The following is a 17,650-nucleotide window of genomic DNA, read 5'->3' as shown; positions in this document are numbered from 1 at the left end:
CTACCCCTTCTCTGAGACTGATTTCGCCCCTTAACCCACATATATTTTACAATTTCCCATCGATTACGTGTCATTTGGGCGGGGAAAATGTTTTGTAATCCAGTCAGATATTCTCTCCAAATTGTAACCTTGAAAGGACACACCTTGCCAGAGAGAGAGGGAGAGCGAGAGAGAGCTGCCTTCCCGCCTTAAATTCTCTTTCTCTCTAACGTTATTTTTATTTATTCGTGATTTTTTTTGTTGTCCATATTTTCTTTGTTGGAAACGAGAAAACAAACCGAAAATTTCACACGCAAATCCCATAAATACAAGCAGCAGCTACCGTCGATGGCGTTGCCAAAATAAATTATCTGAAAGCGGTAGCACTGCCACCCACCCGTCGACACCCATCGACACCCCCACCCCGCGTGGTATCCATAGATTCCACGGCTCTTCTGCTCATACAATTCCCGCAAACAAAACAAATACATGCTTCAACAAAAATTGGCATGCAACATCCGGTGGCGTCTGCGCTTAGAATTGCATCAACAGAAGGAAACGACAGCTCCATGGAGTCGCAGCATTGGATGCCCTTTAAAGGGAATCCTTCTCAAAGATTTGTAACTTTTTTTGAACCTTTTTATCCTTTGAAATAAAGAGGGATTTCTCTCCCTCTCTCAGAGTGGCTTAGCAGGTGATTTGTAGTAATTTTGAAATAATTATTTGTATTATTTTGGTCCTTTTGCTTCCTCTTTAATAATACAATACCCTCTGAGAGCGTATATCAAGTGCAAATGCAGGACCATCCCGAAAACAAATGTCGAATCGAATGTCAGAATATTGTTTTGCCTTTTTGGATCAGAGAGGAGGAAGCACAAGAGCAGGAGCAGCAGGTTTGGAGTGGAACAGAACAGGACAGGACAGGATCCTAGCCGGCTTTTGTCTGTAAGCCAAAATGCATGTCAATGAAGAATATTTTTGGCGGGCAATATGCAAACATGAAACAAAAATGAATTTTCTATAAATAAAAGACCAAGGGACAAGCCAGACAGAGAGAGAGAGAGAGAGAGATGTTCAATGTGAAAGGCAGAGCTAGATTTGCGAGGGAAAGAGAGAGATTTTCGAGGGAAAAGAAACTTCCAAAATAGAGGAAAAGCCAGTGAGGATTTTTGACAATTTTTATGCATTTGTCATGAGTTTTTTTTTGTATTTATATTGTTTTTTTGGGCGTTGAATGCAATTAGTAGGTGTGGCCCATCAGTCTGGACAGGAGATGGAATAGTTTTTGGAAGGCTAAATGATTTAGAAGTTGTGTGCATAACGCAGCAGCGAATAAACAATCAAAGATTCACAGAAAAACACATTTGCATTTCCCTCCCCGCCCCAAACAAAGTTTTTGAGTCTAGAAGTCACATAAAATACATTTTAAACACACATTTTGTATCACATTTAATTACAATATCAAAAGCAGCCACTAGAAAACCCCATTCAGAGGAGTCCGAGCGAGAGGAGGAGCAGCAGATGGGGAAAAAATACAACAGGACCAGCTATTTTTTTGACATTTTGAGCAGTTTTTAGATACAAAACAGAGACTGAAAAGAAATGTGGGGGGAGGGGAGGGATAGGGGAGGGGGAATTTTTGTGGCAAACAAAGCAAAATACGAGGACTCACATTTGTGACCTGATTTCTGGCCTTATCAATGCAATGCTTTTTCTTGTTTGTGGTTTCTGCTGTTGTGGCAGTCACATGACAGGACGGGACAGAACGGGACAGAACGGGACAGAACGGGACAGAGCGGGACAGAACAGGGACAGGACCTGGCTCCTTTGGTTGCAATCTGCAACACAATCTCTGCTCAACAACGGAAAAATGAAGTTATTGGAAATGACTGTCAAGCAAAACGGCCATACACACAATCACAGGTCGCAGGACCTCTCTCTCTCTCTCTCTCTCTCCTTTTCTGCCCAGCCATACAAAATGTTTGGCATCTTTGGATTTCCTTTCTTCCTTTCGCCAGGCGCCATTCTTGGGATTGCCACAGCCACAGCCACATGGCAGCAGGACTTTTTACTCCGTCTCGGTTCCGGGAGAAGGAGGATGTGGTGCAGGGGGAGTAGCGTGTCGATAATCAGACGTCAGCCATATAAAATTCAGAGCTTTACTATTCCTGGCAGCTCTTCTGCTTGTCGTTGGACACTTCCCAGGATATGGACCAGGCATCGGCATCGGCATCGGCATCGGTAGGGCGTTTTGTTTGTGTTTCTGGGACTTGGAATTGAATTTGTGGGAATTGAGTTTTGGTTAGAGAATGAATGGGGCTTTGAGTAGCTGCCATATGATGTGAGAATTTTGTATTAGGTGCTCGAAAAGGTGACTAAAAGGGTTCCCTGCAATGTTTAATGGTGGAACTTCCAAGGTGGATCGGTGTTCCGATCCTATCAAAAATATCTTCAGAAATCCACTCAATTGAAATTGCTTTCATTTCCATTCTATTTCTCGTTAATCCTTTCATATTACTTTCACTCATTGTCCATTAAATCCCCATTAACAGCCGCAATTATATTACGAGTATCCTGTCGTGCCCTTTGTACCCGTTTTGGCCCCATCATCTTTAATAATGTTTAATTGATTTTGATCAATGAAAATAGCCGTTTACATCGATTCAAACAAATTGCGAAACGGGGAACAAGGCCTGAAATAATATTTAATTAATTAATAACATATTGACAATGAATGAAGCAATTAACACACAGCTTTGATTATGGCGACAGCTCTATTGATTATTACGAGAAATCGAGATAAGCCTTTCCCACTATGAATATTGAGTGTATTGAATATCGAGTGTCTATTGTTTATTCATTTATTATTTCATTTCATTTCATTTCGTATTCGATTCGTTGTTTTTTTTTTATTCCGCCATTTATTCGCGCATTCGGTGCATTAATGGGCAATTAATTTTTTATTTGTCAAACCAAATGCCAATTGAAGCGTAAACATTTCAATGGATTCCCATTCCCCCCGCCCTACCCTACACTTATACACACATACGCATACACACCCCCGTCGCCCTACCCTTCACTCATACACACATACGCATACACACCCCCGCCGTACCCATCACTCATACACACATACACACAACACACAGGTGGAGCCGAGCCGCATTTTGTCGAACGAGCATCATGCAAAATTATAACCGTAAGCAATTCCTACATACAAAATGATGGACAGTATAGGATTTATAGATACCCTTGATTTCCAGTCAAAAGACTCTTTCATATCCTTTAAATACCTATCCGCATAAAGCAAATTAAGTTCAAAAAGTATAAAAAGTAAACAACATCATTTCTCTCGTCTCTTTGCTCACTTACCCAATTCTTTCTGTTCTTTTCTCATATTCTCGATTCTGATGAAGAGAGACACCGCACGACGACTTCGAAGTTACGACAAAACCGAACCGAACCGAAACTGCAGACGAAACGCACAAAACGATTTCCCATAAACGCACACATTTTAGGCATATTAATTTAAGGTGAGGCTCTAGGGGGCGGAAGTTCGTGTGAACACACTGAGCAAGAGAGAGTCAGATCAGCACTATTGCGAATGCCTCACCCTATCACGAACTTCACTTGAAACGAGAGCACTCGTTCCTTTTTGATTCTCTTCTTCCCTGCCTCCCACTACTACTCACGAGTAATAGGAGTGGGAAAGGGACAAAACTTGACGAATTTTCAAGCACGCGTACACACACATAGCTGGAGCTCACGTGATCAAACGAAAAAAAAGAGACATGGGATAAACATATTTTAAATTTTTACACCAGAAAAAAAAGCATTTATGCCAAATAATATGTTTTTCTACATTTATATCAAAAGTATGAAACACATATACACATATCACACTTTGCTGCACTTTTCTTTCGTAGATCTGCATTTTTGCGGCCATTCTGCCTTTATTGCGCCCCCGCCCTTTTTATCCCGTTGGCCTTTTACAATTTTCCCGATTTTCACAGATAGAAACGCGGAGCTGACTTACGAACGCGCGCTTTGCCGACGGTAAAATGAAAGTGAGAGCGCTGCCAATGCGTTTATTCTTTGATCTCCTGCTCCTCTTCCTAATTGCTCTCTCTCTCCCGCTACATACTTTTGCGAAAACGAAACGAACAAACGGACAACAAAACCTTTTTGATTTTCCACATGAAAAAAAAAATAATTTTTGCAAAAAAAAATGTATGTACATACTGTCCACATATATATTTCACATAATTAAAGTTTATGCACATATATCAGAAATCGCTGCACTTTTCCTTCGTTGAGCTGCATTTTTGTCGCCATTTTGCCATTTTCTTCGCCTTCGCCCTTGATCAAACACTTTTTTTGCCTCAAAACACATTTATTTTGTACATTTATGAACGAGCACTGCACTGAACCTCATTTCACACACCTGCGCGACATTTTACCCGATGGATTTCCACCATTTTCCGAATTTTCTCGAATTTAAACGCGGAGCTGACTTACAAACGCGCGCTTTGCCGACGGTTAAATGAAAGTGAGAGCGCTGCCAATGCGTTTATTCGTTGATCTTCTGCTCCTCTTCCTATTTGCTCTCTCTCGCACTCGCTCTCCAGCTTCTTTTGCGAAAACGAAACGAAAAAGGGAAATAACGGAACGACAGCAAATTTTTTGCCTTTACACATGAAAAAAATTAATTTATGCCAAATAATATGTTTTCTCCATATGCATATATAAAATATATGAAACACAAATACATATATTACACATTGCTGCACTTTTCTTCGTGGATCTGCATTTTTGCCGCCATTTTGCCTCCTCTGTGCCCCCGGCTTTGAAAAAACACATTTTCTTGCATTAAAACACTTTTTCTTGCATTTATATTTAATCATAGCACTAAACTTCACTGCACACACCTTCGCGACATTTTTCCCTTTCGATTTTTCACCATTTTCCGGATTTTCACGGATTAAAACACGGAGCTGATTTGCGAACGCACGCTTTGACCGGCTGAAAAAATGAAAGTGAACGCAATGCGTTCATTCTTTGATCTTCTGCTCCTCTTCCTCTGTGCTCGCTCTCCCACGCGACGAAATTATGCAAGGTGGCCGTCTAACTCTTTTTCCCCTCTTATGTTACGCTCAGCACTACTGAGAACGTTTGACGTTTGCACTGAGAAAGGTAAGACATGCAGAGAGAGCGTGCGGCTCTCGCACTCTTGGACCACCTTGTATAATAACTTCATGCTCCTTGTCTTCTTCCTCTGCTACTGCAAAAGAGATCAAAGTTTGGGAGTGGGAGTGCGATGGTGAGACTGGTGGGAGAGTTACAGTGAGCGTTGTAGGTGCAGCGCACGGTGAAATTAAGATCTCTTTGCATTAGCAGAGGATGGAGATGAGCAGTAGAGAAAAGCGTTAGCAACTGAGTGGGGGAGATGGCAATTAGGGAGGGTAGCAGGAGAGCATAGAATGAGCGCATTTGCATCGAACGTATGTTGCTGTGGCCACCTGTTGGTGTGAGTGGGATGGAGAGGATGTGAAGCGGATTTATTGATAGAGAAGGGGTCAAAGTCAAAGTCAAACTGCATGTACATAGAATGTAATGTAGAAGTAGAATTCCATGTAGAAAACATAGAAAATGCAATATTTTCATAGAATATTAACAAAATTCAATGATAGGTTAATAGTTAATAATCGAGAAAAAATATTCGAAAATTCCCAAAACGGATATAAAACCCCATTAAAGTACAAAAATTCTCTTTCAAAAGTTAACCTTCAACCAAAATTCAATGTACCGCAATAAAGGAGAATATAAAAAAAAAACAGTCATTAAATAATTATACAACAATACAAAAATAAAGCCCTGCAGCACCTGGCCTCGTCTGAAGTGCTAAATTGCATTACATTTTTGCTTAATCAAATGTCAGAATGTGGAATGGGGGAATGGGCGGCGGTTCGGGGGGAATCGCATTTAAAAGTGCATCAATATGCAGTCAGATGGGTTTTTACATACATACATACATATGTATGCAACAATATTTAAATTAATAATGCACACCGGGACACACCGGATCGAATCAGGTAATCTACATATGCATATAGCATGCCCGCCCCCCCACGCCCCGCCCACCCACACGCTTATCGGATGATGTATTTTATAAAACAAGATATATTTTACATGTATATATTATAGATTTTCCCCGAGCCTGATTTCACTTCCGTTTGGTTTTCCACTGCCGTGTGTCCAACATTTTCTCCCTTGCTGGTATTTTTTTTTTTGCCGATTTTCTGTTCATTAATGAATTAATTGTTCCACCGGATATTTCAAACATTTTAGATTTGTGGTTTTTAATTTCCTGCAAAATAAACGGCCAATGATTTCATATAACCTACACTACTGCCCTCGCACATCCCGTTACAACCGCCACACGCTTTCTGCTCGTTTCGTTTTGGGCGAAAATCAAATGAAATTTCATATAAATGTTAACATTTTGTGGTAATTTTGGTTTTTCCAGCCTGACTTTATGGACAGAGAGCGACAGGGGGAGAGCAGGGCGTGGACTCTGCAGAAATGTTGTGACAATGGTTGGCCAGGGTTGCCAAATGACTGACAGAATGTGTGTCTGTGTGTGTGTGTGTTTGTTTAGTGGTTAAATTAGACTAAGTGCAGTCAGCAAATGTCAGTTTTTCGGGCTGCATTTTTACGATCTGTCGGGGGGCAAAACTTTTTGCACTAATAGAAATTATAAATTCGTGCATATGCTAAAAGTGGTTCTCTCTCTTTTTTGAGATACTAGCAGGTCTATGCCAAATGGAAAAGCCCAAATGGAGATGAAACAACAAAGAAACGTGGATACCCTGGGATTCTTGGGGATTTTTGATGGTAGGGAACTAGAAAGTAACTTGAGAGCTCTTAGGGTTATATTTTCTATAAATTCGACCCTTTACAAAGGCTTTTGTAACGTCTCTTCACACCTCTAGCTCTCTCCCAGTGAGACTCGTATCCCTTTTACTTCCGTTCCTCCCAGCACACCTTGGATCGGGTTTCCCACTGGGTTTTAGATATGTTTATTTCTGATTTTGGCCTTCTATGAACTCTGAAAAATTGTTAGCGAAAATACGTTAAAGAAGGAAAAAATTCGTACATTTATACGCTTTAACTGATCGTTGATTAGTCAATCTGTGGGACAAAACAGATGAGTATTTATAAACTTAATGGATTCCATCAAAAATCTTGAATTTTTCTGTAAAACACAGACCAGAGTAAGCTTTTAGGAATCGGTGAGGGATCTACTAGGGATTTAACCCTTAAACGAATTTAAATCCTCATTAAACATTCGGAGAGTTCTTCATTCAATCCGTTGTAAAACTTTCGATTGCCAGTTATTTTCATTTCATTTAATGGCAACGTTTTTAAAGTTTCAATCTGGGTTGCTGGAGCGGACAACCCTTTTATTCGCCTTGATTTCTCCGTTGATTTACCTTCTTCAGGTCAAATGATTTCGTTAAGCCGCTCACAGCCCGCCCAACTAGTTGGCAATTCCTTAAAGATTTTCAAGGAAACTTGGCAGGCAGACCGCACTCCGCCTCCCCCCTCCATGGGGCGGGGGGGCCATTGCGGGCATCCCGAAGTTGTTTGTTTGCCATGTGCAGCGGGCCCACAAAACATATTTCCGTTTCATTTACTGGCCAACAAAAATAAAGCGAAACCAGAGACTGGAAACTGGAGTCTGGAAAAAGGCGAGAGGGGAAAATCGCTGGCCAAAAAATACCAGAAGAAAACACAACTCCATAAACTGGTCTCGACCCCGGCTCGGCGGAGAGTACGAGAGCAGAAATTGCTTGTAACCTATTTGGCAGCAAAATTTCATCATCGAAGCCCAAAAATTTGCTCGACCACAAAAATGTGCGCTCCGAACTTTCTTTTTAGTCCTGTTTTGTGTCCTTCGTGCTGTCACAGAACGTTTGCCCGTCGTCCTGCCTGGGTCCTGGAGCCGCCTGTTGGCTGGCTACTTCATTTTCTGGTCGCTCTCTGGCCAGGGCCAGGGCAGGGCCAGGGCAGGGCAGGGTGTCGTTAGCAAGCGCCAACAAACCTAAAAGGGCCGCTATCCTGCAGAATTCTTGGCACCCGGCATCCCTACTATCCCCACCACTATCACCCTCACAGGCTCTAGCGGCGTCGCATTCATGGGCCCGACAAGATAAACAGCATTTTAGGCAAAGGTCTTGCAGTGTTCAGAGTCCTGCCCAGGACTATTTCTAGGGCTCTTTTTTTTGTTTGTCTTTTTCTTGGAATACTCTTACAGAGGGTATAATGAAGCCCGAACCAGGCCCTGGCTGGTCAAATATCGATTCATTTATACATCGGTATCGATATCACATACGATTTTTGCGAGGGAAATGTTACTGCTTTGAAACTATTTCTCCACCGAATGGCAAAATGGCAATCACGCGTCAGACCCGAATGCCGTGATACTGGAATGCTGCTCACCAAGATTGATATCGATATCGAAACGATAAGTCGATAAGAAAAACGATAATTATGATGACTATAATGACAAATAAAATGTTCTGTATAGCTTACACAAGATCTATAACGAAAAGTAATGTTCAATCGATAACGACTATAATCGATAACGACTATAATCGATAACCGCTATATCGATTTTTATATATTACAAATAAATCAGATTTTCTAAATGGCTCCCACCATATCGATATGATAACAATATATCGATAACGATAAATATAAATAACTGAATTCTAAAAAGGAAGGTTTCCAATAGTCATGCAAAATCGATATCCGTATAGCAACAATAATTCGATAACAAAAACGATAACGTCCATGCTCTCCATAGCTTCTGAAAGATCAATATCGATAAACGATAAATCTGCAAGAGTATCTAAACCTACAACACCAAAATCCACGACACTTAACCTTACTTATTTTCTGCTGGCTTTTGTCGCGATAACTGCCATGACTTTTGTGTTTTTTTGTGTTTTCCTTGTTCCTGCCTGGTACCGAATGTTGTTCAGTTTGTGCCCCATACTCGTAGACTCGTATGTGTTCGTTGACCGCATTTTAGCTAACTTTTTTTCAGCATTTTCTTTTATTTTTACCACCCACTGCCTCCCCTCCAGCAACCAAGCGAAGCGAGCCATTGAAAGTGCATATATCCACATCCTCGTTCATGGAGGGGCAGTTTCACATTGATTTTGAGTTTTCCATAAAGTTCAATGGGTTTCTGGTACAAAACGGAAACTTTTTGGCCAGCCAAGAATCGAGTTTAATGAATGAAATCACAAATATATATTGTGGACTATGGAGAACATTGTCAATATCCTGATAAACTGTTATGGGGGGAAAGTATTTTTGGCTTTGTGCAAAAGTAAGACATCAGACTTCATTTTGTTGGAATCTCTATAGGAGTATAGGCGGAAAGGATTTACCATTAAGGGATAAAGCCTCCACCTCTATATCTAGCAAGGGAATATTGCGGTAGTTACACAGGCTTGAGCTGGTGCATCTTCTGGGAACATCCTTCGGCTGGCTTAGGGTCTGGTTTCCAATGGAAACTTTCGAAGGGATGGAAGGTTTGGTAGTGGCTTTGGAATACATCCAAGTCTCGATCTATTTGCTTGTAATAATACCTAATATATTATAATGAATACCAACTAATAGCTTAAGTTCTAATGAAGTTCTTTCATGTTTTCGATTACTTCTTCTATGGACCAATCGATTCTGTGCCGTCTCTGGCCTACTGGTTCGCGTTGCTTCCAACATTCTGGACCATCTTGGCGCCTATCCGCCAGTTTCTCTAAAGTAAAACGAACAAATCTATTGCTAAGGACAAGCAATATGTGGATATTTGAGTATAATGGTTTTGTAAGGACTAGAGAACCACGAGAACGAAATACCATATATATTTTGTGTAATAATGGCTAATATTATAAATTTAATGTGACTTATAATAGAATTATACATTTATACATGGCAAAGGGTTGTAATATATGTGAGATCGTTCAAATCCAGGTTAAACTCCCAGCAATTATGTTACCGGGTGCTCCGTAGTGGTGCACTTACGCCAAGAAGAAGTCCCTCTGCTTTAACTTTAATGTTTTATAACACAAAATATTTTATATAAAAATAATGGCGTTCTTCAAATGCAGGTCCCCGGAGGGCTCTCGTTTCTTATGGTGCAAAGTGGTAGCCTCTGTTGGCATTTGCCATCTTCTAGGGATTCCCCGGAGGAGGTCATTGTACTATAGATGTTTTATAAGCTTTCCAATGCCTGCAGATCTCAAAGAGCACGCGCGTGTCCCTTTAGAAGAAATTTGTCAACTGTCAACCAATAGACTTAACAAAATAATCTCTTATATTAAATCTTGCAGTCCACCCATAAATATATTCGCAAATGTAGCCAAAAATTCCCACAATTCAACTATATCCAAATGTCAACAAAATAGATAGTTTTATGATTTAACTGCAGATTAATGAACTTGGGCGAAAAACACACACACAGAGAGACCACACAGTGGCATGTGGCAAGTGGAGCCATTAAGATGCCATTTAAACCCGAAATAACCGAAAAGCCATGAAAAGACAATAAATAATTCGAAAATTTGACCGCAAGGCAGAAGGCCAGCCTATTCGAAAGTGATAGGGTGGAGCAGTGGAGCGATGGAGCTTCTTAAGAGATTTTCCCCCAAGTGTTAATAGCTCATAAATATTTGAAAATGTTTTGCATTTTCTTTGCCATTCCGTTGAAGGCGGCGCCTGGGCAGGGGGCCGTGTGTCGTGTGTGTCTTGTGCGGTCGTCATAAATGGAGGATCCACAGAACGTCCCTTAAGTGTGACATAATATCTGAAATATTCTGTGCAAAGTTACACAAAGGATGGAGAATGGAGGATGGAGGATGGAGGAGCACATGTGCTTGCCTTGCATGGCCATTTAATTTTGCAAAATGTTTGTTTGATGTCCTTAATAGGCTTAGAGACGCTTGCTACCTTGCAACCGAAAAATGATGAAATATTCAAAAGTTTGTGGAGCCCCCAACCCCCGACCGAGTAGGGCCAAGAAAGCTGCAAGTCAAACACACAAGTTTCACCATTTTTCTGCTGCTTTTCCTTGGCTTTTCCTTTCCCTGGCACATATTTCACTTGATAATGCCACGACAAGACCAAGTCCACCTTCAGGTTCACTTAGATATCCTTTTAGCCTCAGAGCCTTATCCCCGCCCCAGCTTTTGAATTGCATTTGCCTTTCCACACACACACACACACACAGACACACATATGTCTGAGTGTTCTCTCCCTCTCTGCTGTGTCCCCCTGGCTGTGCAGTGGCGCGCTTCCTTGAGAAATGTCGCCATCATCGTAGGTAGGTGGTCTCCGGTCTTGGGTCTCCTGGGTCTTGAGGGGCCAGGCCCAACTTTGGGCCATTGAGGTTGTCGAAAGTTTGTCTATTCATTAACCCAAATATACTCGTATTCGTCCTCGTCCTCGTCCCCGTGTCTGTCTGTCTGTGTGTGGGGAGGGGGACTGGGAATAACACAAAAGAGTAGGCCAGGTTTAAGCCTAAAGTTTCACAAGCTAATTTGCATTTTTGAGTGACTGCACACAGGACTCTCGTGACTTAAAAAATACCCCCTTCCCCCATCTCTTCGCCATGCCAGATGACAGCGATAGGTCTGGCAGTTCTCAGACTAGAGACTAAACGGGGCTAATCGCATTCGGTTGGGCTGCAGGTGACATCAAAGGCCACAGGGCATGTCCTTTAATTCAATTAGGATGATGTGTATTCGAATACACTTTCCCCACTTGACTTCTATATTATAATGTGAAGAAAACAACCCACTAGCTTTCCGAAAAGCAATACATTTGAGATCTTGAGAATGGGGCATGAGAAGCACGTGTTTTTGGAACTACAAACTATGGGAATAACCAGAGCTAGAAGTGCTTCAGTCAACGGTTCCAGAATCAAGCATCGAACGCTGGAAGAATACCTAGGCCTCATCCTCAATCTGCGACTGACTTGATGGCTGCCATATTTATGGAATAAAATCATCATAACCATTGTTTTCGACTTATCAAAGCTGCTGCTTCTAAACTTAGGCAAGAACAGCCGCAAACTGCATCGCGGGTATCGGGCTTCGGATTTTCGGATCTATTTTCTTTGGGACACGTCACAAGACCCAAGCTTCATGTCAATCTTTCTCTTTCAAACCCCCATACACTATCGCAGAGGCACACCAAAGGTGAAATATGTAAACGTAGTCCGCTGTGGTGAGGACCATCCACGCTCTCATGGCTCTCAGACAGGCAAGCGCTGGAAAGAGATAGCAAACGTTTTACGCTCTGCACGTTTGCATGCATACTGACCAACGGATGGTCCTTGAAAGAGAACAGATGTGCTGATGACACCACCTAACAAGTGGTGACCCTTTTGATCCTCTCTGAGCCTTCGCACTCTCTCACTAACACAAACACTTACTCTCTCGTAAAGAGGGCAACGAAAGCTCACACTGAGAATAATCTTGTTGTCAATTCTTGGACATAAAACAGACACACATATATTTGGGTGTGATAGTGTTAGTGTTTTAATACAAACTCACATGGCTGATCCAATACGCTGCTTATAATTCTAATATATAACAGTTTCAGATGATGTGGAGCGACTTGTCTCATTTCGAATGGCAAGTAGATCCGTGATTATACCTTGCATTTCATCTCGCAGAGCTCTTTCTGCCCCCAAAGATTTTCGTTGCCACCACATCCGCTGTAAACGAACATTTCGCACTCGTTCGTCTTGGGATCATAGGTAAAACTATCAAACGTGTAATGGCAAAATCTGCTGCTGGTCGCTGGTAGACCACAGATCGCTGCAAGGTAGAATGAGATACTTGCAGATACAGATACATCGTCATACTGTCGCTCAGCTCACGGTTCTTTAGGCGAAGAGCAGCCCCAGACCAGACCCAGGCAAAGATAATGCCTACGATGAAAACTAATATCATTCTCGTTGCGGATTAGTGGGCTTTATGTTCCAGCTGATGTGGAGCGACTTGTCTGGTTTCTACGACGAAGTAGACCTATGAAGAATAACAATAATTTAATTAGTTCTGGAACAATTAGTTCCAGAGCCGAGAACCGATATTCTTTGAACCAAAAGATCCTAATATCAGCCATAGTCTGTAACATTTTTCAATTGAATATCTATTTATTCGTACAACTTATGATGTACAATGAATTATTCTTTGCATTTTGCCTCGCAGTCCTCTTTCAGGGAGAAACGATTTTTGTTTCCGTCACATCCGCCATAATTGAACTCTGTGCACTCGTTCTTATCGGGATGATAACTAAAAGATGGAAAAAGGCCACGGCAACGGCCACTAAAATCTGGTGGTTGACCACAGACCGCTGCAAAAGACAGTGAGAAAAGATACAATCAGTGTTACAATGCGATGCACCCTTTCTCTCGTTAAACTTACCATCCCTTAGGCCAAGAGCAGCCCCAGACAAGGCAAAGATAAAGCCTACGATAAGAATTAACTTCATTCTCGTTTGCGGATCAGTGGACTGTTTACTTCTGGTTTCTAACGGGAAGTGTATTTATAGGGAGTAAGAACTGTGTTACACCATTCAGTTTAATTAGTTCTGGAAAGGGAATCAAAGCGGAACAAACCGATTCAAAGTCGAGTCCAGAAGTTTCCTCTATATGTGATGGGCTCTGATGATGGGAGCTCAGTGGCAGCAACGACAGTCTCTCGGATGAGACCAACAGTGGCACCATGCTCTACTATGTCGCCCCTGCTGTCCTGGGACATAACCCCCTTAGTCTTATACAGAATATATACTCCCTCAACGAATGTTTCCCTTTGCTAATACCGATTGGACCACAAAAGTAGGCTTACCAATACGAAAAGCAGCTCAAATGATTCATTTGGCAGGCCAAACGCAGAGATTAAGTACTCTTCAACGGGCACCTGAGAAACCAGGTGAGGACTGAAAAATTTAAGAAAACAATTTTGTAATATGTTCAATGTTTCATATGTTCTAAGCAAGGAACTTAAACGAGAGCCAAAAGATGGGCTACATCTACAGCCTAAAAGCAACCTTATAGAGGCAGACTATCGATCTATGCATCCATGGCATCGTCTTATACTGAACAAGGATTGAAACCATTTGAAAGGCGAAGAAAGAGTGAAAGAAGCTCATTAAGGACGAAGTCCATTGAGCGAAATCTGGGTCATTTGGGTATCAAAGAAGTCATCGCCATGCCAGAATCATCCCATAGCTTCAATGCCGATACCCCATAGTCCAGCGAGGACTAAACAGATTGCAAAGTATGCAAAGATACTGATTCAGAGCCTCCACATTAAGTTGAATAACATATTCAGAGACTATACTATACTTTAAGGACAGTCTGCACTTGGCCGGATCAAACATCTTCGCCAGGCACCCTTTTGGTAGCATATTGCAAGACATAGAACGACGTAAGCGATGTCTTCTTCCGACTGGTGTTCCCCCCACAGAGTAAGGATGTCCAAACCAATGATTTCCATATCATGGAGGCACTTCTAGTGCCATTCGATTTGTGAAAGGAATGTGTGCGTGTGAATATTATGTTCCTCCAGCGCGCAGGATCTTCCTTCATTGGTTGGGGCCACACGTGTTACCTTATTCCAACCAGTCAATCTAATCAACAGCTTTTATCTGCCATCACACATGATGATTGCTGCTGGCTTTTATGACAGTCCGCCGGGGGAGGCCGCAAATCATGTACGCCCAATTAGACACTGCCTATTTTTAATCCCGACAAAGTCTTTGCCTTTCGTAATTATTTTTCAACAAAGTGAACAGAGGGGCGGCACTCCGCTCCGCTCATAGAAAGTTGAGATAGATTTGTGTGAAATCAGCGCCAACCAATTTCAAATCAATTACCCCAAAAAAGAAGAAGGAAAAAACCCCAGCTAGAAAGAGCCAACGAATCGGAGGACCTAATCGAGCGTAATGATTGCGTTGGCCTCAACAAATACTCGTCGAAGATCAGGGAGCAAAAAAAACGTGCAGAAAAGTTTCTGGTTTCCATTTCTGGTCCTGAATTTGCGCCAAATTAAGCGCTCATTATTTTAAGTGTGCTGCCGAAAGGAATCCATAGAAAATTCTATCTAATGGCAGGCCGGCGAAACTTTAAGGCCACGTTGAAGGGCATTTAAAGTTGTTCGGGTCTTAATGAACACGTGTTTGCATAGCATTAAAACTGAATGCTGTCGCTCATTAAAATTTTAAACATTTAAACGAAAACAAGAAACAAGCATTTCGGGGGGCAGGAGAGGGGACGGGGACTGCTGCTTGACATACTCGTAGTTGGAAAGGTTGCCGGTTGCCGGTTGCCCCTGCGGGCGGCATGCATCATATCACAATAATAACGAAGCATTTAACATTAAATGTCAGAAAAGGGTTTCGGTTTTGGGTTCCGGGTCCCATCAACAGGAGCTGGAATGCCTGCCCGGGGCCCTCCCTCAAAGTGTTTGGTCACTCATTTGGAGCGATTCGATTCGATGCGATGAGTGGGAGGGGGGCGGCCTGTGACCTCCAGGCGGTGGGGGGGAACAACATATTGCTAAAGAGAAAGGATCCCGACGTCGACACGGGCGGCTCTTCCCGCTGATTGACCGACTGACGGGGACATGGGACATGGAACATGGACACAAGTTCAATTCAATTTTTCGGCCATGTTTTTGTCATTTCCATATATGCAAATGAATGTGTGGAAACCCCGGAAAATCAAGCAGACATCGTGGAAGGGGGGGTATTCGGTTGCTAGGCCCTCGGCTCGCTGTGGGTTCTGTTTTCATTAAAGTGAAGGAAGGCAAATGGCATGCGTGTGTCCGAAACTTGGATAAATGATCCATAAACATTGACAGCTCTCTTGGTAGATTGATTCCTGGTGCGGTAAGTACATTTCCTATGCCTCATTCATATTTCTTCCCTGAAACCGAGGGAAATATCATCTTACAGTAGAAAATAGTGTACAAATTACATTCAATAAAGAAAACTCCACAATGGTATGGAAAATCTTTTAGTATATATAAACAATGTATCTTTTCCAGAAGATTAGAAGACAAACCATGGAAAAACAAAGCATTTTTCGTTGAATAAATGCTAAAAAATTGTTCAAAGAAGATGGATGATAAGTACTTATCGATATACTCTTAAAACACCCAATTTTCTGTACTTAAAAACATTTTTAATTCATATGTTCCTTAAAAAACCTTTACAAATCATTTAAGAGCTAATTTTATGGTAAAATTGATCCAAATTTAAAGCTATTCTACAATTCTCTGGCATAGAAAAACCTGCCTCTCCAAAAACGAACAAATGCTGGACATGGAATGAACGAAATATCTCATAAATAATGACAGCGGAATGGAGTGGTGGGTGGTGTTATAGGAAACACTTTGCCAAAGGGCTTTTGAGAGCGTTTGCGAGGGGTTTCTGGCCTTTGGGGCAACATTTAATGCTGGCAAATGATTTGCAGCTGACGAAAGGCTAAACCGAATGCAGGCAACAGTTGTTGGGCAGGAAATAGAGAGAGAAAGGGATAGAGCAAGGTCTAATAACTGGCAGGTCTGGCAGGTCAGGGGAGAGGGCCCTATTTGTTGCGTTCCAGGGAGCTGCACTGCCCAACCTTCTATTAAATGCACCTTTTTCCGAGAGCGACAGCGAGAGCAAGAGCATGGTAAAGTGAGTCCAATAGATAGATAGATAGATGGTTAGATACAGGACAAATAAAAAATACAAATGAACATACGCAATGCGGCAATCAAAAGCCAACGGGCGGCATAAAGAGAGAGGGTGTTGGAAGAGGGAAAGAGGAAAAAGGAACAAAGTACAGCGCAGAGAGTAACAGGGTACTTTAGGTGATAGCAGGGTATATCAGAGTGTAGCTGGGGGTATGATGGCACAATGAAGGGGCCGGAAACAGAGGTATACGAGTATACGTGTGCATAGAAGGACATCCGGTCTTTGGCAGCTGGCAAATGTCATCAAGCAGTCCAAATAATAATAAAATATACACTTAAGCCTCGCTTTGTCCATGTGTGTATCCCCCACACCCCCCTTTCTATTCCCCCCTAAAACCTCCACCTCCATTCTAACCACTCTCCCTGCCCAGACCCGGGCTCTGGCTCTGGCTGTGGCTCCGACTGTGCGTGGATTTAAATAAAACGGAAATTTATTTCGACAAATGGCATTTACTTGCAACGGATGTGCCGCCATTACAATGACACGGAAAGGCTACAGACGCACACACACAGGACATATAGGACTCCACAGGATCTGTGGCACTCTCTCTCTCTCTCTCTCCCTTTGCTCAACTCGTGCGCAATCCCAAAACGAGAGTCAGAGTCGAGCAAAACCCAGCAGGATGGCAGACGACTGACTCACTGACTGACTGAATGACTGACTGAATGCCTTCAATGTGCATAAGTGGGATAATGGGTCAGGCTAAGCCACAAGATATCCAAGTGGCATCATCATCATCATCATCATCATGATTCCGATGATGAAGATGCTGATGATAATGATGACTATAATGTCTCGTACCGGAACACCCCGCACGCAGAGGGAGAGACAGGGGGAGGAATGGAGCCTG

The 17,650-nt window shown here is 42.2% G+C and overlaps 2 protein-coding genes across 2 annotated transcripts; both read right to left on the bottom strand.

Moving 5' to 3' along the window:
- Positions 1-12,610: 12,610 nt before the first annotated feature.
- LOC26534158 (male accessory gland serine protease inhibitor-like) lies at positions 12,611-13,070 on the bottom strand. Its single transcript, XM_015180578.2, has 2 exons — positions 12,935-13,070; positions 12,611-12,872 (listed from the first exon to the last, which is right to left on the bottom strand). The coding sequence occupies exons 1-2, from the start codon at positions 13,005-13,007 to the stop codon at positions 12,703-12,705; spliced, it is 243 nt and encodes an 80-aa protein (XP_015036064.2). The 5' UTR covers positions 13,008-13,070; the 3' UTR covers positions 12,611-12,702.
- A 115-nt stretch (positions 13,071-13,185) lies between these two features.
- On the bottom strand, positions 13,186-13,617 carry LOC6902942 (male accessory gland serine protease inhibitor-like). Its single transcript, XM_002132632.3, has 2 exons — positions 13,482-13,617; positions 13,186-13,410 (listed from the first exon to the last, which is right to left on the bottom strand). Exons 1-2 carry the CDS (start codon positions 13,546-13,548, stop codon positions 13,241-13,243), a joined length of 237 nt encoding a protein of 78 aa, XP_002132668.2. The 5' UTR covers positions 13,549-13,617; the 3' UTR covers positions 13,186-13,240.
- Between the last annotated feature and the right edge of the window lie 4,033 nt (positions 13,618-17,650).

Source organism: Drosophila pseudoobscura, chromosome 4 (assembly GCF_009870125.1).
Source record: "Drosophila pseudoobscura strain MV-25-SWS-2005 chromosome 4, UCI_Dpse_MV25, whole genome shotgun sequence".
In the NCBI taxonomy this organism is placed as follows: domain Eukaryota; kingdom Metazoa; phylum Arthropoda; class Insecta; order Diptera; family Drosophilidae; genus Drosophila; species Drosophila pseudoobscura.
Note: the sequence above shows the minus strand (reverse complement) of the source record. Positions and strands in the feature narration are given on the sequence as shown.

Bases quoted from the DNA above. Each gene is read 5' to 3' on its own strand.
- LOC6902942 (XM_002132632.3), bottom strand. From the start codon at position 13,548: ATGAAGTTAATTCTTATCGTAGGCTTTATCTTTGCCTTGTCTGGGGCT. The intron at 13,411-13,481 runs GTAAGTTTAACG...TGTCTTTTGCAG, and splicing joins TGCTCTTGGCCTAAGGGATG to CGGTCTGTGGTCAACCACCA.
- LOC26534158 (XM_015180578.2), bottom strand. From the start codon at position 13,007: ATGATATTAGTTTTCATCGTAGGCATTATCTTTGCCTGGGTCTGGTCT. The intron at 12,873-12,934 runs GTGAGCTGAGCG...TCTACCTTGCAG, and splicing joins TGCTCTTCGCCTAAAGAACC to CGATCTGTGGTCTACCAGCG.